At 44.4% G+C, this 24,844-nt stretch overlaps 1 protein-coding gene across 1 annotated transcript in view; it reads left to right on the top strand.

Annotated features, from left to right (window-relative positions):
• Nucleotides 1–24,844, top strand: part of tg (thyroglobulin) — a 463,025-nt gene that overhangs the window by 47,608 nt on the left and 390,573 nt on the right. The window contains exons 11-15 of the mRNA XM_041189302.1: nucleotides 3,224–3,466; nucleotides 5,223–5,426; nucleotides 6,323–6,400; nucleotides 14,017–14,129; nucleotides 16,410–16,530. Of these exons, the coding sequence (XP_041045236.1) occupies nucleotides 3,224–3,466; nucleotides 5,223–5,426; nucleotides 6,323–6,400; nucleotides 14,017–14,129; nucleotides 16,410–16,530 (759 nt within the window). The remainder of the gene's footprint in view (nucleotides 1–3,223; nucleotides 3,467–5,222; nucleotides 5,427–6,322; nucleotides 6,401–14,016; nucleotides 14,130–16,409; nucleotides 16,531–24,844) is intronic.

Below are 24,844 nucleotides of genomic sequence, written 5' to 3' on the forward strand. Positions count from 1 at the left end.
TTTCACTCCCTCTCTGAACTAATACATCAATTATCCACTTGATACCTCCCTCCACCATGACATGATCGAGATCAGATGTTCATGGTGGGGAATCGCACCTATTGTTTTACGTTTGATCAATTGCAGTCAATAGCATCTTTATAACTTTGGGACATCCCAAAGCACTTTACAGCCAATGAGATACTTTTGAAATGTAGCTCCTGATGTCATTTAGGCAGTGTGGCAGCCAATTTGCATACAACAGGTTCCCATAAACAACAATAAACAAGTAATCATGTCATCTACTTTATAGGAGTTTGCTGAGGGAGAAATATTGGCCAAGACATAGGAGAGATCGCCCCTGTTATTTTTCAGATTCAACCATGAGAGCTTTTATGTTCACCTGAGAGGGTAGATATGCAGGGCTTCAGTTTTATGTTTCATCTGACAGTAATGCAATAGAATGTTGAAAAATAGCAAGGGAGGCATCCTATATACCTATTGTACCCATACAAATTAAACAATGAGCTAGCACCACTAAAAGAAGATAGGCTGGTGAGTTATCACATTACTGTTTGTGGAAGGTTTCTGCCCCAGAAAGGCCATATATTCCAACTTAATTAAAGTGACTGAGCTTCAAAAAGTGCTTTATTGAATATGAAACATTTTCAGATGTACTGATGTGAGAGTATAAGGTCAAATGATTTTACTATGTACAACCTTAGTTACTTCATTCACTGGCCAAGCTTTAAAGGAACGAAAAATTTCCACAAGAATGTTGTTTTTACTCCTCTGTAGCTGCCATTTTTCTCCCCCTCCTGAGCATGTTTTGAGTCCTTGCCTGGGTACAGTTCAACAGGTCCTCTGTCATTTCACCCAAGTGGATATTAAAACGCCCATCCCCCACCAGGACAGTCTGAGGGCTCTCAGCTTCTTCCTTGAACAGAGGCCCACCCAGTCCCCATTGACCACTGTCCTGCTTTGCCTAGCTGAACTTGTTCTATCATTGAACAATTTTTCCTTTGTATCAATTCCTCCAAAGAGAAGATGTTGCTAAGGGTACCCGCATGAGTCCTAGTTGTACCTGGCTTTTTTAGGGGTATGTGGCACAGTCCTTGTTACAGTTTAAATCAGGCCCCCGCCCCTAACTGTCTTTCTGGTACAGTGATGACTGTATCGGTGCCGTTTCCTGCAATCACCCAAAACTGGAAAACTTCATCAATTGTGCATCCAATTTCCACCCTTCTCTCACCTTCACATAGTCCATCTTTGACCTCCCTTCCCTTTCTTGACTTCTCTGCCTCCATTTCTGGGGATAGGCTATCAACTAATTTTCATTATAAGCCACCGACTCCCGTAGCTACCTTGACTACACCTCCTCACAGCTCACTTCCTTTAAAGACTCCATTTCATTCTCCCAGTTTCTCCGTCTCATCGTATCTGTTCTGATGATGCAACTTTCCACAACAGTGCTTCTGCGATATCTTCCTTTTTCTCAACTGAGGAATCCCTCCCTCCCCGACTGTGGTTGATAGGACGCTCAACCACGTCTGACCCATTTCCCACACTACTGCCCTCACATCTTCCTCTCCCTCCCAGAACTACAATAGGGTTCCCATTATCCTTACTTCCCACCCCACTAGCCTCCACATTCATCCTCCATCAGTTCCAACACCTCCAGCATGATGCCACCACCATACCCATCTTTCCCTCCCCTCCCCATCAGCATTCCGAGGGATTGTTCCCTCCAAATACCCTTGTTCATTCTTCTATCACCCTCAGCACCTCATCCCCTTCCCACGGCGCGTCCCCTTGCAATTGCAGGTGTAATGTCTACTCTTTTACCTCCTCCCTCCTCACCATCCAAGGCCCCAAACACTCCTTCCAGGTGAAGCAGCAATCTACTTGTACTTCTTTCATTTTAGCACACAACATTCGCTGCTCACAATGTGGTCTCCTCTATACTGGGGAAACCAAATGCGGATTGGGTGACCACCTTGTGGAACACCTCCACTCAGTCCATAAACAAGATCCCAAGCTTCTGGTTGCTTGCCATTTTAATTAACCCCTTGCTGTCGTGCTCACATTTCTGCCCTCAGCCTGCTGTAATGTTTCTATGAAGCTCAACTTAAGCTCAAGGAAGAGCACCTCATCTTCCAATTAGGCACTTCACAGCCTTCTGGATTCAACATCGTGTTCAACAGTTTCAGACCATACACACTGTCCCCCAGTTTGATCATTATTTATTTGCCATGTTCCAGTCTGCACCTTGTTCCAGGGCTTTGTTTTTAGACACAGCTGTTCATTATTCTGCTATTCACACTTACTCTGGACAAATGCTTTGTTTCTTTACAACAACTATTACTCCCTTTGCATTTTATTCCATGACATCTTTGTTATTTTGCCTCACCTACCCTCGACCCTATCCCAGGTTTTGTTCTTCCTCCCCCTCCTCCCTTTCAACAGCATAAAACTCATCACATCTTCAGCTCTGAAGAAAAGTCATAATTAACTCAAAATGTTACCTCTGTTTCTCTCTTCACAGATGCTGTCAGACCTGCTGAGTATTTCCAGTACTTTGTTTTTATTTCAGATTTCCAGCATCTGCAGTATTTTGCTTTTATTTAAGCTTGAAACTTCCTGGGTTAGACCAATTTTAAAATATTTTAAACTTAATATGGATCAATTATACGTCATAGAGTTTGCATCTTTTTAGGATTATTATGTTAAAACAGTTACTGCTTCCAATCTCCATAATGCTCCATTTGTACCATGGTGATGTATGGCAGGAGAAAAATAAGGATTATTTTTGTTTCGTTTTGCTCAGCATTCAATCCTGTCCTGATTTGGGAATATTTGATGGACAGCAAAGAGGAGACTTTTCTCTGAATCTAACGTATGCCGTATTTGCTCAGGGAGTATTAGAGGAAGTGTTACACTGTGCCTATTGTCCCTGGCCTGGGTAAAGTTTATGAATTTACTCAGAGTAAAACCTGCAATTTTTTTCCACTCTTAAAACAATCCCTCACCTCTATAAGTATGAATTTTACCAAAATATGGAGGCATTGCACATGTGTGGTAATTAACATTGAACTGTGGAGAAATTAGAAATCGATGTTTCTGATCACTGTAACCATTAGCTGTGTACGGAACAGAAATTCAAATAGCTAATGTGTTATGGTTGGGTTATGTATAATCATTATATAATGTTTACATAATGTGCTACCCTTGTGTTATGTTCTAGGTCCAGGACCATGTGATCGTGCTGCTCAGCAAGTCTTTCAGTTCATTGGTCAAGCAGAGGAACTGTTCATGCCCTCCAAGAATTCCAATATTTCCTTTACCCAAGGTTTCTTATTGGCTAATGGTATACAACTGTCTGAGAATGAACTGTTTCAGTCTTCTGGAACATTCCAAACTGGTCCTTCTTTTTCTGAAACTTTGTTGAGTGGATCTGACTATGCTGTTCGATGGGCTGCCCAGTCCAGTGAGTAAATTGGTTTAATGTCTATATGTATATGTTATTGTGCTGATCTTATGAGTAAATCTGTATTTTGATTCAGATCCTGTGATTAGATCTATATGACTGTCCAAATTTGGTGAGTCAAATCTGTAACTCTATCCTATCCCACACCAAATCCCACACATTCAACATTCCTGTTCTCACTGACCTACATGGACTGCAGGTCCCCAAACACATCCAGTTAAAATTTCTCATCCTGATACTTTAATCCTTTTGTGGCTTCACCCTTCCCTATCTCTGTGGCTTTCTCCAGCTGTATAGGGCTAGGTCATTTTGGAGTGAAATCAGGAAGCACTTTTTCATACAAGGGTAGTGGAAATCTGTTATTGTCTCCCCTAAAGGACTATGGATGCTGGGACAATTGACATTTTCAACATTGATCTTTTTGTTAGGTAAGTGTGTTAAGGGATATGGAGCAAAGATAGGGAAATGAAGTTCAGGTACATATCAGATATGAGCTAACTGAATGGTCGACTATGCTTGGGGAGCTCAATGATCTACTCCTACAACGAACAACATTGCAGCCTTATTTACTTGTCTCCCAGAACTATGTATTCCTCCAACTCTTGTGCACTTCAGCTTCTTCTACCCCAGCACCAGGGGCTATACCTTCAGCTGACTAGGCTTACCTTCTGGAATTTTCTCCCTTAGCGCCTTCAGATGTTTTTGTATATTAAAGACACTATATAACTGCAAGTTGCAATTGTTATCACTGCATATATCAACTTGGAACCAGGTTGATCCAACAAAAAATTCATTTCCCAGGAAAGGAAACAATTGGGCTGTAACTTGCTGTGGCAGAGCACCCAGCCATTATTTATATTTGCCTTTGCACATTTAGGTTTTAAAACTTTTTGTGGCAGGTTGCTGAAAGTGTGAGATGATAACAGGGCAGTGAGGAAAACTAAGCATCTGGGACCTGAGTGAAGAGGGCAAACAGCTATGCAGCTCCTAACCAATCAGATGTAAGGATTTCGTAATTAACGAGAAAGGAGTGTAAGTTAGAATATGGGTGAGTTAATTGCCAGATCAGAAACAACAAGACAAATAAATGCAGAGGAAAATTAAATTAACAGAGGGTCAAAAAGGAACAAAAATGAAAAGTAATTTTTAAGTGTTAAATTTAAACATTTTAAAATTTCCGACGATAATTAAAACCTGAAGGAATGTGTTTTTGCACTTGTAATAGTTAAGTTTCAGTGGCGAGTGGTTGACTGGGTGTAACTAACATTTTTACATCATTGAAAGGGTACTTGAACTAAAAATGACCTGACTTAACTCATGCGTTTAATTCATATTTACTGTGCAGCTACCACAAATTTTTGCAATTTCAATAGCGAACCAGGCAGCATGATGCTATTTTCAGTAAGTTAATGGTGGAGTGGTGCCTCCAAGACAGCAACCTTTAAATTTCTGTGTTTAACCTCGCATTTGCCACCTAAAGCTACTGTAGCAATTCTGCATATGTAACGAGAGTGCCATTAGCCTTGCTGTTATTTAAGCTTTAAATTTATGGGCCATTATGATAAGGATTGAAGAGCTATGTATCATGAGAAAATTACCAGCAGTTAACAAAATCTCATTAGTAAAAGTAAATCAGGAGCTTCGATATTGTAAGCCGTGCAGATATTTGATTTGTGCCAGCTAGGAGACTTTTACATGGTGTATTTTGGAGAAACATCTTATGTTATTAACCAGTTTGAGCCTTTCTGTGTTAAAGTCACTTGTGTATCAAGCTCTTGTTCCATGTCCTACCTTAGTTTGCTAATGAGATACTTCCAAACAGCTCTGCGTTTCAACAGGAGAAATCAATTGCTCAAGGAAGGGATTCTTAGTGAGTTGGCTCTGAAAGGTTACAGCCCCTACATCCCTCAATGTGATGGCTTTGGAAATTGGGAACCAACTCAATGCTACGAGAGTACTGGTGAGTGCAGTGGTTTAACTTGAAAATATCACCCACAGTATCAAAAAACCAAGAAATTTCACCAGGGACCAGAAAGCAATGGAAAATGCTAGAATTGCATAACAGCACTAGCTTGTTTTTCTGTAATGCCCCTTGAAGGAGTACATCTGAAAGTTTAGATGTGGGGCAGGTTTTTGAGTAGGTGATGGAAAAGACAAGCAGGAGATGGGAGCGATTAACTGGGGCAATAAAATGTTTGTTCAAAGAGGCTTCTAAAGGAAGAAACAAAGGTAACAGGACATAATGATTTTATGAAAGAGTTCCAGATGGACAGGTCACTTCAGGTCAGTAGGTTAATCACCATCTGAAAGAGCAAGATAGGTTAATGTATCTACACCACATGAACTGCAGCAGTTCAGGAAGGTAGCTCACCACCACTTTTTCAAGGACAAATAGGGATGGGATATAAATGCTGGCCTTGCCAGCGATGCACACTTCCCATGAATGAATAAACAAAGTTCCTCTTTCGGGAATTGATGTGTGTATGCAGCAGTTGCTGCTTTCGCCACTAACACTAAAGCTATGAGAAAACTGTTGTTATTAAGTGAGAGGGAACCTTGGCAGTATAGTCAGTTCGCATACTAAGATTTCTCTGCTGGGTTTTGGGTTTCAGTTGAGCTCGGGCTGATGAGCTGGATGAAAAGGGAATGGGGAGCAGCAGTGATGTAAAAGAAGAAATATATAAACCATCTAAATCCCACTAAATCCGTAACTCAATTCCAATTATTCTGTACACACACACTATTTAAATACCTTGATGAGAATCTAGTCTGGAATTCATCATTATCCTTTATAATTGGACAGTATAATCGACCCTTTCTCCTTTAATACCTAATTATTCTTATGTTTCACTATAGGCCACTGTTGGTGTGTGGATGAGACTGGAAGCTATATTCCTGGTTCACTGGTTCATCGCTTGACCCAGATACCTCAATGTAAGTTGGAAGTTGCACAAATCCCTGCTGCCCATATCCTAACTCATGCCAAAGCCCATTCACCCATCACCCTAGTGCTGCATTAGATCTTTGACAGGTAATGCCTCAAATTAAAAATTCTCATCCTTGTGTTCAAATCGCGCATTAGTATTTCTGCTCCCTACCTCTCTAACCTCCTCCAGACCTGCAACCCTCTAGCATCCGTGCTTTTATCTGCCAAGGCCCAAAGCTCTGTAATTCCCTCCCTAAACCTCTCTGCCTCTCTATTCCTTTAAGGTGCTCCTTAAATCCTACCTCTTTGACCAAGCCTAAGTCACGTATCCTAATATCTGCTCATGTGGCTTGGTGTCAAATTTTGTTTGCTATTTGCCCATGTGAAGTGTTTTGTGATGCCTTACTGCATTAATGGTATTAAGTAAATGCAAGTTGTTGTTCAACTGAGCAGGTGGCAAGAATGACCATCCAAAGCTGGTAGTGTTCTTTTTTACAAATGCGTTTTGAAATCTGGGACCTGAATGCAATTTTAACTCAGCTCCCTGAATGGGTAGCTACAGTGAGTTTCCCACTTGGTGAAAGATCCCAGGGAAGTGATGGGTGCCAAATGGAGCAGGACTGATCCTCCTCATCCCACAAGAAAATCTCAGGCCTTGCTCAATATGGACTTGCAGATTTCAGACTCCTGCAGAGCAGCCACTGATTGGCTGCCTAATTCACACTGCTACTCTCCCACCAAAAACAGGCCTGCAGTTAAAATCAGGCCTTCCTCTTCAAAATTACTTAATTGGCTGAAAAATGTTTTTGGACATCCTGGGGTTATGAATTTTGCTACATAAATGCTGGCATTTTCTTTATTTCTCTACAAACCATAACAGTCATTCACTATTTTGCTCAATTCTGTATTATTTAATATTTACTTTTTACAACCATCTACCCAATCCTCTTTCAATATGGTTAATGTACTCTTTCTTTTTTTCTAAATATGGCAGGGAAGAGGTGAGGGCGGGGAGAGAAATCTGTTTTAGTTTTTGCTGATACTTTTTCTCCCTATCCCTGCTGAAGGTATTGAGTTTTTAAAATTCATTTATGGGATGTGGGCATCGCTGGTGAGGCCAGCATTTATTGCCCATCCCTAATTGCCCTTGAGAAGGTGGTGGTGAGCTGTCTTCTTGAACCACTGCAGTCCATGTGATGTAGGTCCTCACTGGGGTGATGTCCCTTTAACAGTAGCACCTTGCCCAAGCCATTAATCACGTTTGAGCTATGATAATACATGTCAAGAATGTATTCCACTATGGGGGCCATCACGGAAGAATCTATTCCTGTTTTCACCTGACTTCTATATTTCCAGCAGGAACATGAAGGGAGAATTATACAGAATCACAGAATTGTTATGGTGCAGAAAGAGACCATTTGGACCATCATGTCCATAACGGTCTTCCGAAGCTCCATTCTTCTGCCTTTTCCCTGTACCCCTACTCACTCTTTCTTATCAGGTAGCAGTCAAATTCCCTTTTGAATGCTTCAGTTGAACCTGCCTTCACCACACTTTCAGGTAGTGCATTCCAGATCCTAACCACTCACTGTGTGAACAAGTTTTTCCTATTATTACTATTGCTTCTTTTACTAATTACTACAAACCTGTGCCCTCTTGTTCTCGATCCTTTCACGAGTGGGGCCCCATCTCCCTATCCATACCAATTGTGACTGAGAACAACTAACTGAGCACAGTTCAGAGGTCAAATCTGAGCCCTTCCTAGCCTGTATGACCCAGCTACTCACTCAGCAGCAACTCATTGAGCTGTTGAGGAAACCCACTCTCTTTTTCAAAGATCTGTTTTCTCCTTTTGCCTTTACCTAGGGCCTTCAAGAGTCATGTACTGACCCAAATGATATGGAGATATGGAGATATGTGACTGACAGTGGGCGGAATTTCCATGTCCACTGGCGTCGGGCGTGTTCAGTGGTGTGAGCGAACAATATGGCGAGAAGGTCAAAAATCCGTTTCACGACGTCGTGAAACCAGTTTGCAATCGTCCGCTCTGCCTGTCAATGGCGGGCCGTGTTTCCCGCCATCTGACATTGGGAACCTCATTGTAATACATCTGCATTTCATTATAAGGCCAGGCGGAGGAAGGAGCCATGGGGGAAGGAGTGCGGAGAGTGGGGGCAGTAAGGGTGGAGAAGAAGTAAGGCTGGAGGAAGAAGTAAGGGTGCCTGAAGGAGTCAGGAAAGGGGAAGGAGTGGTGTTTCCCATCAGCTGACATTGGGAAACTCATTGTAATATATCTGCATATCATTATAAGGCCAGCCCACTGGTATCATCCCCCCACGCCGGCAGGGTAGCACACTGGTGCAGAATACGTCTTGACAGTATGATATGTAAAAGTCAGGACTTACCGCCAGGGCCATGCTCACATTGCAGATATCCGAGGAGCAGAAGGTGCCGGAGCCCAACAGCAACGGCACACTGGAGGAACGTCCATGACATGCTGGGTGGATTCTCATGGATATGGTTCCACCATGGAGCAGCTCATGGAAGTTGGAAAGTCACCATTGAGGGTCTGCCCACAACAAATGATGGTTGAGTGGGTGGAGAGGAAGGTCTAGGATTGACTGGGAAAGGAAGTGGTATTGGGGGATGGGAGGAGGTTGGGAGGGGGGAACAAAGGTGTCAGGGGGGTTGAGTTTGGTGGGGAGGGATTATGGGGGAAGAGGGGATAAAGGGGAAGTGATGGTGTAGTGGTATTGTCATTGGACTGTTGATCCAGAGAGCCAGGGTAATGCTCTGGGGACCCGGGTTTGAATCCCACCATGGCAGATGGTGCAAGTAGAATTCAATAAAAATATCTGGAATTAAAAGTCTGTTGATGACCATGAAACCATTGTCGATTGTTGTAAAAACCCATCTGGTTCACTAATATCCTTTAGGGAAGGAAATCTGCTGTGCTTACCTGGTCTGGACTACATGTGGCTCCAGGCTCACAGCAAAGTTGTTGACTCTTAAATGCCCTCTGAAATGGCCTAACAAGCCACTCAGTTCAAGGGCAACTAGGGATGGGCAATGAATACTGGCCCAGCCAGCAAAGCCCACATCCCATGAATGAAAAAAAAAGATGGCAACTGGGAGGTAGGTGTAAGGGAGGTGGGAAGTGTAAGGGAAGGAGTTCAAAGGGGGAAAGGAGTGCAGAGAGAGAAAGGAGTCCAGGTGGAGGAAGGAATGCAGGGGGGAGGAAGGAGTCCGGGAAGAAGGAGTGCAAAGTATGGAGAAGATGTAAGGCCAGAGGAAGAAGTAAGGATGCCTGAAGGAGTTGGGAAGGGGGAAGAAGTAAGGCAGGAGGGAGGAGTCAGGAAGGGTGAAGAAGTAAGGGTGGCAGAAGAAGTAAACATGTCTAAAGGAGTTTTTATTTTATTCATTCATGGGATTGGGCTCTGCTGGCTGGGCCAGCGTTTATTGCCTATCCCTAATTGCCCTTGAGAAGGTGGTGGTGAGCTGCCTTCTTGAACCGCTGCAGTCCATGTGGTGTAGGTGCACCCACAGTGCTGTTAGGAAGGGTGTTCCAGGACTTTGACCCAGTGACAGTGAAGGAACTGCGATATATTTCCAAGTCAGGATGGGGAGTGGCTTGGAGGGGGACTTCCAGGTGGTGGTGTTCCCATCTGTCTGCTGCCCTTGTCCTTCTAGATGGTAGTGGTCGTGGATTTGGAAGGTGATGTCTAAGGAGCCTTAGTGAATCCCTGCAGTGCATCTTGTAGATTGTACACACTGCTGCTACTGTGTGTTGGTGGTGGAGGGAGTTAATGTTTGTGGAAGGGGTGCCAATCAAGTGAGCTGCTTTGTTCTGGATGGTGTCAAGCTTCTTGAGAATTGTGGGAGTTGCACTCATCCAGGCAAGTATGGAGCATTCCATCACACTCCTGACTTATGCCTTGTAGATGGTGGACAGGATTTGGGCAGTCAGGAGGGGAGTCACTCATTGCAGGATTCCTAGCCTCTGACCTGCTCTTATTGCCACAGTATTTATATGGCTAGTGCAGTTTAGTTTCTGGTCAATGGTAACCCCCAGGATGGTGATAGTGGAGGATTCAGTGATGGTAATGCCATTGAACTTCAAGGGGCGATGGTTAGATTCTCTCTTGTTGGAGATGGTCATTGCCTGGCACTTGTGTGGCACAATTGTTACTGTCACTTGTCAGCCCAAGCCTGGATATTGTCCAGGCCTTGTTGCATTTGGACATGGACTGCTTCAGTATCTGAGGAGTCATAAATTGTGCTGAACATTGTGCAATCATCAGTGAACATCCCAAATTCTGACCTTAAGATGGAAGGAAGGTCATTGATGAAGCAACTTAAGATGGTTGGGCCTGGGACACTACCCTGAGGAAATCCTGCACTGATATCCTGGAGCTGAGATGACTGACATCCAACAACCGCAACCATCTTCCTTTGTGTTATGTATGGCTCCAACCAGTGGAGAGTTTTCCACCTGATCCCCATTGACGCCAGTTTTGCTAGAACTCCTTGATGCCACAGTCGGTCAAATGCAGCCTTGATGTCAGGACGGGGGCAGAATTAAATGGGGGGATTCTGGGGAAGGAGTTCCGGGGGGGAGGAGTTCCGGGGGTAAAGGAGTTCCAAGGAAGGAGTTCGGAGGTGGGGAAAGAGCCCAGGTGAACGTACAAGGGAGGGCTTTTAGTCCATGATTGCTTACTGGGGAGCAAACTGAGGGTGGGTGTGGTAGGAGGGAATGGTGAGAATGACCGAAGGCAAAGCGAGGCGGTAGGGTGGGAGGGTGAGATTTCTACGTTATTGGTAGAAGGGATGGCGAGGGTGGTTGGTGGGGACTCGGAGGCAGACACGGACACTGTGGGTGGGAAAGGGGATGTCTGGGAGGTGAATGTGGATTGGGGTGGGATTTTCTGGAAGGAAGGGTACATGCATGTTCACCTGAACATCCCCGAAAAGAAAGGGTTGGGGTTGGTCATGGAGGGGAGGTGAAAGGTGATGCCAGTGGGGTTGACAGTAATGGGTGACTGGGGAGGGGAAAGGATGGGGGAGCAAAAGAGAAACTGTGTTACTACCATGCTGGCTAAATTGAAAGTGAAACAAGAGTTGTGGTGGGTGAGATTAGGTACTGCATGGGAGTGTGATCTGCAGGTGGGCGGAGATGCAGGTCAGCTCATATGGTCAACTGAATGCGAACCCCAGCAGGCAGCATTGAAAATCCTCAGGACATTCAGATGAATGTGATATGGGAAGGCTCCGTGTGCATGGGAGAATGCTTGCACGAGGCTCTGAAAGGCCCTGCTACACACACACCTCTCCCTCCAGAATCACCTGTGGGCCACCTGCATGAAGCTGAACTGCTAGGGGGCTGGGGGGTAGGGGGAAATGCAGTGGGAGGACTCACAAAGCTTATCAATGAAGCTGGAAGACACCATTACACATTATTCAGTGAAAGTGAATATATTTCCAGATTGTAACGTGATAAAATGTGTTCACTCACTGTGCAACCAACTGTGATCAGGATTTCTTAACTTTTGAACACATTAGGCTTCTATTGCTACCCTGACATCTGCAGCAGGGGTGGAGACAACCTGTGCTATGGTTAGCCCTGTTGCCTCTGATGACTTCGGCATAGGTCCTCTGGAGATCAGAGGCCGGTTTGCTTTGGCTGTCCTCCTGTGGGCCAGCTGCTCACTCTGCGGTGACAGAGGATGAGGTTGAGGAGGTCACAGGCAAAGGGGATTCGGAGGGAAAGGGCAGTCTCTGGGATTCCTGAGTGGAAGACCCAGAGGTGTCCAGCTGCTGCTCCACCTCCCTTCAAGTGCCCAAGGAACCTGGCCTGACACCTTAAGGGGAAGGAACAGCTGGGGGGAAGTTGAAGTTTCCCTCTCATATCGCCACTGCAGGATCTCACCCATGGCTCCCACGATGGAGTGCAGGTATGCCCACATCTTTGCATTCTGCACATGGAGACCTCCAAAGGCATGCATTTAGGCACCACTTCATATGAGAGCAGATGAATCCTCTGATTCGCATGCCACTCTGTTGAGTGCTTCCAATAGCTCTGTGTGATATTCCCCTGTCTTCTGCTGACTCTCTAGGATGAGTTGGAAGGCCAAATGCAGAGGTTCATCATCTGACTTGGACCTCACACTTGCCTCTTACCCAGCAGTCCTCCGAGTGCCGGGAAGTTCAGCTGAACCTGCCTCCTCCTGATACGGAAACGTCTCAGTGCGTTGACCACCAGATTGTGAACCTGAGCTTGCTCTATATCTTGGTCCCACCGAGATGTGTGTCTCTGCACTGGTGGAGGGTGTGGGTAAGCGCTGTGAAGGGTCTTCCAGGCTGGTTATTTCCAGCTCTTCAATGGAGGAGGATTCCTCTTGGCTGGAGGTGAGGACATGAATGGAGTTGAGGGACTGACTGGCTGAGGGTGTCAGTCACTTGGCAGAGCTCCCTGTGAACCAAAGTGCATGGCAGCAGAGTCAAAAACAGGAGAGAGAGCACTCACATTTGCGTTGAGAGAGGGATGATGTGGTGCAGGATCCTCACGAGGGTGTTCACTGCCAACCTCACTGTTGCCACAGTCACGGTCCACACCCTCATCAGTCAGCATGAACTGATTGAGGGGCCTAATGTGGGCCACTCCACCCCCTGTCCGGGAGCTCTTGCTGCTGTTGTGAACCAGCTTCTCCCATGTGCAAGCAGATGGAGAGTGTGAGCAGGACATATGGCACTGCATGGAATGTTTGTGTGGTGAGTGGAGCCATGGTTCATCTCAGATGATGAGGATGTGAGGATATGAACCTGATGGAGATGTGAGGGTGTGTGTGAGAGTTAGTGGGGTTGTCACTTGAGGTATGAGATCCCTGTGGATGTGCGATGAGTCTGTGAGTGTCTGAGTTGTGAGTCCTGAGAAGAGTGACTTACCCTGGCAGAACGGATGAGACCATTCATCCAGTTGCAGCACTGAGTGGTTGTCCTCTTTTGCAGGGCATTGGCGCTGACCACCACTGCCACTGCCTCCCATGCTGGATTGGTGATGCTGCTGCTCATCCTGTGGCCAGAGTGGAGGTAGAGGACATCACAGCGGGCCTCCACTGCATCCAAAAGGCACTTGAGGGATGCGTTATTAAATCAGGGGTTGAGGGGGAGCTGCAGTCGTTTTGCCTTTCGAGGTTATGTCTTCTTTGCAGCAGCCGTGGGCTGGAAGCACTGAGAGGTGTGCCCGCGGCTGCATTTAAAACTCCGTGCTTCCTGGGAATTCAGTGGGATTGGGATGATACGGTCTGGGAAGTTGCCATTGTGGCAGACAGGTAAAACATCGCTTTCCCCACCTGCTTCTACACTTAGTGCAAATCTGGGATGATTCCGCTCAGTATCACCCTGACATTTTTTTTTCTCTCTACAGTGGCCTGACTCAGATTACCAGCTCATCACATGGAGGGTTGCCTATGCATATCCATAACCTACTTGGCTTGGGCTTCATCTCCCTTAAAAACAAAACTAGATTCAGATTTCTGGAGTCACGTTGGAGTGAGGCCAATTTATTTTTGTGACAATAACTAACCAGTGAAGTATTGCAGTTAGTGTTTCACTCTTCTTTTTCCAGGTCAGACACCATGCCAGCGTTCTCAGACAAATGCAGCTCTGGCTGGATGGAAGCATGTGGGTTTCCAGCTTAACATATCTACCAGGGATTTATTCAATCCAACTTGTTCTGAGGTAAATTTGAAACAAAATGTTGAGGTGCCACCAACATTGCCATTTTATAGAGGACTCACTTTTAAAGAAGGAATTGCACCATTAGGACTCCCTTTAAAGATAGAGTGATTCCCTTACAAACTCTCTTAAAAGCCATCACGTCATTATGATTCCAATTAAGAGTGACTTACCTTCAGGCATCTCTCAGAAGGAAACCATCTCAACACTGAGGTCCCTTGTAACAGGAGACTGTCACAATCATAGCCTCTTTTAAAGAGAGGAAAACATTCAGGTATCCTCTCTTAAGGAAGGAGACTCACCATTGTCCCTTTTTGAAGAGAGATGCTTCTCATAATTTCTGATTCATATTTTGCTTTAAAGTTTAAATCTTGGCTGACCATATAAATACCATCAATTATAACACACAGTTCAGAACGAAGCTTCATTTGCTCAGCCGACTCTGAAATCAAAACAGCTGCGGACTTCAAACAGTTCAGATACTAAAATGCAACTTTGTAGTAACACTACCAAAACACCCAGAACATTGTTGACAAACCACAGTAAAGTTCAGACATCTGCATTGAATAAGATGGTTAGGTGACGGAATGAATTAAATTGATGGATACTTACCATCAATTTAGCAGTAGTTCCGGGTGATTGCATTACAGCCAACATCATTAATAAGCAATGTACAAACTAAGTCACAGATCAAAGAGAATTTATTAGACATCCCAGAGAGGCTTCTTGCTGACACCATTTTAAACAGAACAATATCCAATGGAGGAACAACACCTCATCTTCCGACTAGGCACTTTACAGCCATCCGGACTGAATATTGAATTCAACAACTTTAGGTCGTGAGCTCCCTCCCCATCCCCACCCCCTTTCTGTTTCCCCCTTCCCTTTTTTTTCCAATAAATTATAAAGATTTTCCTTTTCCCACCTATTTCCATTATAAAAAAATAAAAGAAAAAAAAAGAAAAAAAAACCCACTAGAGCTATACCTTGAGTGCCCTACCATCCATTCTTAATTAGCACATTCGTTTAGATAATATCACCAACTTTAACTTTAACACCTATGTGTTCTATTGTACTATTGTTGTTGACATCTTTTGATGATCTGCTTCTATCACTGCTTGTTTGTCCCTACAACCACACCAGCCCCCCCACCTCTCTGTCTCTCTATCTCTCTGCCCCCAACACACACACTTTAAAACAGCTTATATTTCAACTCTTTCTTGGACTCGAACTCAAGTTCTGTCGAAGGGTCATGAGGACTCGAAACGTCAACTCTTTTCTTCTCTGCCGATGCTGCCAGACCTGCTGAGTTTTTCCAGGTAATTCTGTTTTTGGTTTTGAATATCCAATTTTGATCTGACTCACCATTGCCTTTTAAAAGCGTATATACAAAAAAATTACTATTCCTCTTTTGTTTGCCTTCAGTCTTCCTTCTTTTAAAGAGGCAGTATCAGCATCAAGAACCTTTTATGGAGGATCTATTAGGGTGTGTTAAAGAGATAGCAATAAAACACCATTTTGTGAGAGACTTAACGACCAGTGCCTCTTTTAGAAAGGTACACTCACAATTAGGATCCATCAGAGAGGATCATACATCTGTTATAGGATATTCCTGCCTGGGGCAAGTAGAACTTCCATTTCCTAATAGGGTCCATGGTGTTGGAGGAGGAAGTGTCAGTGAGGTAACTGGACACTGGGAAGAACCTAATTCATGGTTTGTTGTATGGGTAGAAGTGGGGTCCATGGGAATTCTACTGGGAGGTGTGTTGATTGGCCCTCCTGTAAAGAAGCACAATCAGTTAGGTTCATACCTGTGTGATATGAACAATTTATCAATTTGTTACCAATTAGGGACAACTTTATGCTGCAACTCATGTCTACTAGAAATTTGGTTGAGGCTATCCCCTGCTATCTCACATAGAATCTATACAGTCAGCAGAGACTTTCACCCCTTTATTCTGGGATAAACCAAAATCCTGGGGTTGAAATACTACACTAACCCACTAACTAACTCACCGCTACCAATTACATATATTGGTATATTTATAACCCTGACAAAGTCATGTGCATGTCTTTTTTTCTGAACTGAAAGAACTAGTGATGGACAAGACCTCTGAACACCTGAATCATTTAAGAAACTAGAGAGTTAAATTAGGAAATCTATTTTCTTCAATCAGTTCAAAAAAATGTAAATGTGCTAAATGTACATATTGAACATTACTGTGTGCCTCATCTTTTACCTTTGTCACTCTTACTCGGTGATGGTTGTATTTTGTTTTGCAGACTGGAGAATACAATATCTTGCAGTGGTCAAACTCTGGCGATGGTAAAGCTTGGTGCATTGACCCAGTGACAGGGAAAGCTTTTCAACTGGCTGTAACTGGTTCAGATGGGCAGCCACAGTGTGAGTACAGTTACTAGAATTGAGCACAGTGAAGATTTATGGAGATTCAAGAATGGAGTTTCCAAATGTAGCCTGGATGCTGATTTTTAATTTGGCGTAAGAATCCTATTTTCTAGGCCTCACATATCAGACATGATAATATTTCCTTGCAATTTCAGGTAATGTTATTTCAAGCTGTTGTCTGGCAAGTGCATATGGAGCCAAAGGGCATGATTTTCTGGCCTCGCAGTGGCAGGCTGGAAGGCAGAAGGCTGGGAAAGGACAGTATTCCCTGGCCACCAGGCCACAGTGGCCCCCCTCTGCCAAGTGGAGGCTGCTTCCCTGTCTGGCCCCCTGATTTTAAGTTTTTCGCAGCTTGGTCCGAGACCTCAATATTGAGCTACCACCTCAATCACTGGCCTCTTCCAGTGGCGCTGCCCAGGCTCCAGAGTTGCCGGCGCTTTGATTGGGCCAGCAGCACCTATATTCCTCCTGCCATCCTCAAATGGACAGCGAGCCCGGAGCTGGCTGACTAGGAAGCCACCACTGGGAAATTAGCTGAGCTGGGCCCCTCATGCTCGATAACGCCACATGGTTCCTTATTTTTTTCTTTCTTCTTTCATGGGTTGTGCGACGCACAATTAAGGCCAGCATTTGTTACCTATTCCTAATTGTCATTGAACTGAATGGCTTGCCAGGCCATTTCAGAGGGCCGTTAAGAGTAAACCACATTGCTGTGGGTCTGGAGCTACATGTAGACCAGACCAGGTAAGGATGGTAGATTTCTTTCCCTAAAGGACATGAGTGAACCAGATGGGCTTCATGCTGATGGAAGATTTTTGGGTTACCTTTTAAATTAACTGCCATTCTAATCACATTTTTTATTTGGTTGTTTTATTTTCCTTTTCATTTTCCCTCTTAATTGATTATATTCGGGCTGGTTTTTGCCTGAAGAATTCACCTGACATGTATCATGCGCCCTTTTTTTAAATTTTATATTCTTTATCTCCTACTTCATCCAAGGAGCTCTGACTTTGGTTCCCCTGCTTTCCCTCTTGTTAGAATGCACCTAGCCTGCACCTGAAACATCCCTTCCTTAAAGATCACTCATTGTTCTTTTACAGTTTTCCCTTGCCAAAGCTTGGTACTATTTTATCCTGGCTAGATGCCCCTCAACCCATTGAAGTTAGCCCTGTTACATTCTGAAAGCTCTACTTTCGGTTGTTCCTTGCTCTTTCCAATTATTAATCTAAATATTAAAAAACAATGATCACTCTTATTGATGTGTTCTCCCATAGACAACCTAAACATATTTTTGACCTTCCTTCCCTTCTACCCCTTCCAGCCTCTGTTTGTTAGTGTGGCTGTGATTGGGCCTTCAAGTATTAATAGCAAAAACTGCAACTACTTGAACCCTCTTTATCTTGTGCAATTGACAACATAGATCAGAGATCCAGAGCTCAATCAAGCAATGTTTTCCCAGGGGTTCAGGTGATTCAAAGTCTAATGGATGTCTGGGCTCTCAGTTTCAGCTATGGATACTCTAAAGTGTATGGATGATCTATACTTTTATTGGGCAAAAATTGTTTTTTTTAAGAAAGTGGAAAGTTATCAATGAATGACTTTTTAAAAGTTTTTCTTGACATCATATTGTTACCACATGGTTCATCGGTTCTGAACAGTTTATAGGGTGACTGGGCATGGAAATGCCACATTTTGGAAGCAGGGCAAGAAAGGCCATAAGGGGTGTTTGGCTATGCATACCTTGACATGGGGACATGAGGGGCCATAGTGGCTGGTGGAGGCATGAGGTGGCATTGATGGGGCAAGGGGAGTGTGTAGGTGGTGAAGGAGTGGAAGTGAATGCATGTGAAGGGGGGGTTGAGGGCTGGAGGACATTTCTGATTTCATTATAACAGGGACAAAGCTCCACAGGACCAATGTGTGCCTTTTAAACAGCCTGCCTCTTCACCCAGCAGTCCTTGTGGCTGCCTCTGAACATTTTCCTGGGCTGGCTGGTTCAACTGCAGCCTGTACACTCCACACCCTGGAATGAAATTCCTGTCCTTTCTGACACTTTCTCCTGAGGTGGACAGGCCAAGCCAATAATTTTTCCAACTCCACTACCCGCTTCAAGGATGAAAATCTAGCCCATAGAGTGAAAAAGCAAGGAAGTTAATCCTGAACATTTACAAATCTCAGCTGGAACCTCAGGTGGAGCACTGTCCAATTCTAGGTCATGCACTTTGGGAAATTTGTCAAAGCCTTGTAGGGGATGCAGAGGAGATTTACTAGAATGGCACCAGGGATGAGGGATCAGAGAAACTTAATTGATCTCCCAGCAGAGAACATTTGAGGGAGATTTAGTAGAGGTTTTCAAAATTTTAGGAGTTTTAGCAGGATACAGAGGGAAAAATTAATTCCAGAATCAGAAGTATTGATAATCAGAGAAGACAAATTTAAGTTAATTGGCAAAAGATGTAGAGACGGGATGAACAGAAATTTTTAAAGGAGTGTGTTGCTATTATCTAAAATGCACTACCTGAAAGGGTGTTGGAAGCAGATTCAGTCGTAACTTTTGAGAGGGGATATAGGATCTTCAGGCGAGACAGGGGGAGAGGGTAAAAGAGGAGGAAGCATTGCATTATTAGTTAAGGAGTCAGCTACTGCAGTAAGGATAGATGATATCTTGGAGGGGGCATCGAATGAAGCTTTGTGGGTAGAGCTTAGGAATAAAAAAGGGGCAGCCACATTGTTAGGTGTTTATTATAAACCCCCAGATAGTCAGCGGGAAATTGAGGAGCAAATATGTGCACAATTTGCGAAAGTGTGTAAAAACAATAACAATAGGGAAATTATATTAGGTGATTTCGACTTTCCCAACATTAATTGGGATAGACATAGTGTTAAGGGCTTGGATGGAGTAGATTTCTTGAAATGGAGAACGTTTTAGGTCAATGTGTAGAGGGTCCAACAAGGGACGGCGCAGTACTGGACCTAATTCTGGGGAATGAAGCCGGACAGGTGGCTGAGGTGGTGGTGGGGGAGCATTTTAGTGATAGTGGCCACAACGTGGTACAATTTAAGTTTGTTATAGACAAAGAAACGGACAAGTTGCAAAAAATTGTTTTGGATTGGGGGGGGGGGAGGCGAGTGGATTTTAGTAAAATAAGGCAGGATCTGGCCAAGACTGAGAAGAGCTACTTGTAAGGAAATCTACAGAGGAGCAGTGGGGTGTGTTCAAAAAGGAAATGGGGAGAGTACAGGCTCAACATGTTCCCTCCAGGGTGATAGGAAGGAGTAACAAGCCCAGAGAACCATGGATGACCAGATAGATTCAGGTTACGATGAAAAGGAAAAGAGAGACTTTTAGCAGGTACAAGGGAAGCAAATCAGCAGAGGCATTAGTGGAGTACAGAAAGTGCAGGGTGGAGCTTAAGAAAGCAATTAGGAGAGCAAAGAGGGGATATGAGAAAGCTCTGGCTGGTAAAAGTAGGGAAAATCCCAAGATATTCTATAAGTATATCAATGGGAAGAGGATAACCAGTGAAAGAGTAGAGCCCATAAGGGACCATGGGGGCAATCTACAGGTGGAGCCAGATGACATCGCTAGAATGTTGAATGAATACTTCATGTCTGTCTTCACCCAAGAGAATGAGAATGAAGGTATCGAACTCGGGGAGAGAGACTGCGAGGTCCTTAAACAAATTGATAAGGGAATGACAAGGTGTTGGAGGTAAAACCAAAAATAAAAATACCTCAAAAAACTCAGCAGGTCTGACAGCATCTGCGGAGAGGAACACAGTTAATGTTTCGAGTCCATATGACTCTTCAACAGAACTAAGGAAAAATAGAAGAGTGGTGAAATATAAGCTGGTTTGGGGGGGTGCGGAGGAACAAGTACAGCTGGATAGAGGGCCAGTGTTAGGTGGAGATTGCCAAAAGATGTCATAGATAAAAGGACAAAGAGGTGTTGAAGGTGGTGATATTAGCTAAGAAATGTGCTCATAGGTGACATTAAGGGTAGAAAGCAGGGCAAGCAAGATACAGATAGCCCTAGTGGAGGTGGGGTGGGGGAAAGGGATCGAATAGGCTAAAAGGTAGAGATAAAACAATGGATGGAAATACATTTAAAAATAATGGAAATAGGTGGGAAAAGAAAAATCTATATAAATTATTGGAAAAAAGGGGGATCGGAAAGGGGGTGGGGATGGAAGAGAGAGTTCATGATCTAAAATTGTTGAACTCAATATACAGTCCAGAAGGCTGTAAAGTGCCTAGTCAGAAGATGAGATGCTGTTCCTCCAGTTTATGTTGAGCTTCACTGGAACATTGCAGCAGGCAAAGGACGGACATGTGGGCATGAGAGCAGGGTGGTGTGTTGAAATGGCAAGCAATAGGGAGGTCTGGGTCATGCTTGTGTTCTGCAAAGCGATCACCCAGTCTGCATTTGGTCTCTCCAATGTAGAGGAAACCGCATTGGGAGCAGCGAATGCAGTAGACTAAATTGAGGGAAGTGCAAGTGAAATGCACTTGAAAGGAATGTTTGGGCCCTTGGACACTGAGGAGAGGGGAAGTAAAAGGGCAGGTGTTGCACCATCTGTGGTGCATGGGAAGGTGCCGTGGGACGTGGTTGAGATGTAGGGGGTGATGGAGGAGTGGACCAGGGTGTCCCAGAGGAAACGATCCCTGCGGAATGCCACCGGGGAGGGTGGTGAAGGGAAAATGTGTTTGGTGGTGGCATCATGCTGGAGTTGGCGGAAATGGCGGAGGATGATCCTTTCAATGCGGAGGCTGGTGGGGTGATAAGTGAGGACAAGGGGGACCCTATCATGTTTCTGGGAGGGAGAGGAACGTGTGAGGGCGGATGCATGGGAGTAGGGCCAGACATGGTTGAGGGCCCTGTCAACCACCGTGGGTGGAAAACCTCGGTTAAGGAAGAAGGAAGACACGTCAGAGGAACTGTTTTTGGAAGTGGCATCATCAGGACAGATGTGACAGAGGTGAAGGAACTGAGAGAATGGGATGAAGTCCTTACAGGAAGCGAGGTGTGAGGAGCTGTAGTCAAGGCAGCTGTGGGAATCTGTAGGCTTGTAATGAATATTGGTGGACAGTCTATTACCAGAAATTGAGACAGAGAGGTCAAGGAAGGGAAGGGAAGTATCAGCGATGGACCATGTGAAAATGATGGAGGAGTGGAAATTGGAGCAAAATTAATAAATTTTTCCAGGTACAGTCGAGAGCATGAAGCAGCACTGAAGCAGTCATCGATGTACCAGAGAAAGAGTTGTGGGAGGGGGACGGAGTCAGTCTCAAACAGGTGTTGGCAGGCTTAAAAGTGGACAAGTCCCCAGGTCTGGATGATTTGTGTCCCAGACTGCTGAGAGAGGCAAGGGAGGAAATCGCAGGGGTTCTGACCCAAATTTTTAATTCCTCTCTGGCCATGGGGGAGGTGCCAGAGTACTGGAGAACAGCTAATGTGGTTCCGCTATTTAAGAAGGGTTGTAGAGAGAAGCCAGGGAACTATAGTCTAGTGAGTCTCATGTCAGTGGTAGGGAAACTATTGGAGAAAATTCTTAAGGAGAGAATCTATCTCCACTTGGAGGGGCAAGGTTTGATCAGGGATAGTCAGCATGGCTTTGTCAGAGGGAGGTCATGCCTAACAAATTTGACTGAATTTTTTGAGGAGGTGACCAGGTGTGTAGATGAGGGTAGTGCAGTTGATGTAGTTTATATGGATTTCAGTAAAGCCTTTGACAAGGTCCCACATGGGAGACTTATAAAGAAGGCAAAAGCACATGGGATACAGGGTAATTTGATAAGTTGGATTCAAAATTGGCTTAGTTGTAGGAGATAGAGGGTGATGACAGAAGGATGCTTTAGTGACTGGAAGCCAGTGTCCAGTGGCATACCACAGGGATCTGTGCTGGGTCCCCTATTATTTGTCATTTATATAAATGATATAGATGACTATGTGGGAGGTAGGATTAGTAAGTTTGCAGATGTCACAAAGATTGGCTGGGTGGTTAACAGTGAGGTTGAGTGTCTGGGGCTACAGGAAGATATAGACGGGATGGTCAAATGGGCAGATAAGTGGCAGATGGAATTTAACCCTGAAAAGTGTGAGGTGGTACACTTTGGAAGGAGTAATTTGACAAGGAAGTATTCAATGAACAGCATGACACTAGGAAGTTCTGAGGAACAAAGGGACCTTGGCGCGTGTGTCCATAGATCTCTGAAGGAGGAGGGGCATGTTAGTGGGGTGGTGAAAAAGGCATATGGAACACTTGCCTTTATCAATCGAGGCATAGATTACAAAAGTAGGGAGGTCATGTTGGAGTTGTATAGAACCTTGGTGAGGCCACAGCTGGAGTACTGTGTGCAGTTCTGGTCAACACACTATATGAAGGATGTGATTGCACTGGAGGGGGTGCAGAAGAGATTCACCAGGATGTTGCCTGGGATGAAACATTTAAGTTATGAAGAGAGGTTGGATAGATTTGGGTTGTTTTCGTTTGAGCAGAGCAGACTGAGGGGCGACCTGATCGAGGTGTACAAGATTATGAGGGACATGGACAGGGTGGATAGGAAGCAGCAGTTCCCCTTAGTTGAAGGGTCAGTCACAAGGGGACATAAGTTCAAGATGAGGGGCAGGAGGTTTAAGGGGGATGTGAGGAAAAACCTTTCTCCCCAGAGGATGGTGACAGTCTGGAATGCACTGCCTGGGAGGGTGGTGGAGGCGGGTTGCCTCACATTCTTTAAAAAGTACCTGGACGAGTACTTGGCACTTCATAACATTCAAGGCTATGGGCCAAGTGCTGGTAAATGGGATTAGGTAGGTAGGTCAGATGTTTCTCACGTGTCAGTGCAGACTCGATGGGCCAAAGGGCCTCTTCTGCGCTGTGTGATTCTGTGACTATATATTAGAAAAGGAGGCATATGCATGCATAGGAAATGAGCAGGAGATAGAACTAATTAAGTAGCTGGTGGCACTGGCAAGTTGAACCATAGCCTCCTTTTATGCTGTCAGCTTCTGTGGATTCTGTAAGGTTCAACCTGCCATCCCGATGTAAAACTGGCAATGTGGAATGAAAATTGGGCAGCTGATCATTATGGTTAGTTGCCAAATTGAAAATCTACCCCATTTTATCAAGAAATGCCATTGCGTCAAAAAATTGAGCCAAGGCAATTCTGCCTCTTCCCTCTCCTGTGATGATGACATTGCCCTCTAAGCATAAGAATTGAAGATTGAAATTACCCCTGCAATATTAGTAACAAACAAGTTAAACATCTATTGTAAGTGCGGGGTTGTTTCAATTCTTTAAAGAACGCAGAGTTTGCCAAACTTATAGGGGAGGAATGTCCTGGGCCATGGCATAGTGAGTGTGAGAACCAGAATTTTCTGGAAATTCCTTCATTGCTATCTGGAGTTGTAAAGAATTCCTCAGAATAATTTATGAAACTGCTCACATGCTTGTTGTGTCTTCCAACAATAACAATTGCTAACAATCAGGAAGGGCAATGACTGTATTGTCAGGGAACAAGCCTTGAGAGGCATTTAGAAAATAATCTACACATAGTGTAGTTAAACTGTTTAATTTCTGGCACAAATTTTTGTTGAAACGGGTCCATTTTGAAATTAAATTAGGAAATGGTTGAGAAAAGGGGAATGTTAAACGGTATGGAGATTGAGCAAGAAGGTGATATCAAACTCAGTGGTTCATAGAAATGGAAAGAGCTTGCATTTATATAATGTCTTTCATATCAGGGAGGATCTCAGGACATTCTAAAATGCTTTTAAAACTGATTAACTATTTCTGAATTGTAGTTATCGTTTTAATGTAGGGAAAAGGGCAGCCAATTTTTACATGGCACAATCCCACAAACAACAGGGTGCTAGACCAGATAATCTGTTTTAGTGATGTTAATTAAGAAATAAATATTGACCAGGACATGGGCAATAGCTCCCCTAATCTTCTTTGGATAGGGCCATGGGATTTTTTAATATCCACTTGAAAGGGCAGATGGGGACCTCAGTGTAATGTCTCATCCCAAAGGCAGTGCCTCTGACAGTGCAGTACTCCATCAATATAAAAACAAAAAAACTGCGGATGCTGGAAATCCAAAACAAAAACAGAATTACCTGGAAAAACTCAGCAGGTCTGGCAGCATCGGCGGAGAAGAAAAGAGTTGACGTTTCGAGTCCTCATGACCCTTCGACAGAACTTGCGTTCGAGTCCAATACTCTTTCTTGGACTCGAACGCAAGTTCTGTTGAAGGGTCATGAGGACTCGAAACATCAACTCTTTTCTTCTCCGCCGATGCTGCCAGACCT

The sequence above is a fragment of the Carcharodon carcharias genome, chromosome 6 (assembly GCF_017639515.1).
Source record: "Carcharodon carcharias isolate sCarCar2 chromosome 6, sCarCar2.pri, whole genome shotgun sequence".
NCBI classification, from domain to species: domain Eukaryota; kingdom Metazoa; phylum Chordata; class Chondrichthyes; order Lamniformes; family Lamnidae; genus Carcharodon; species Carcharodon carcharias.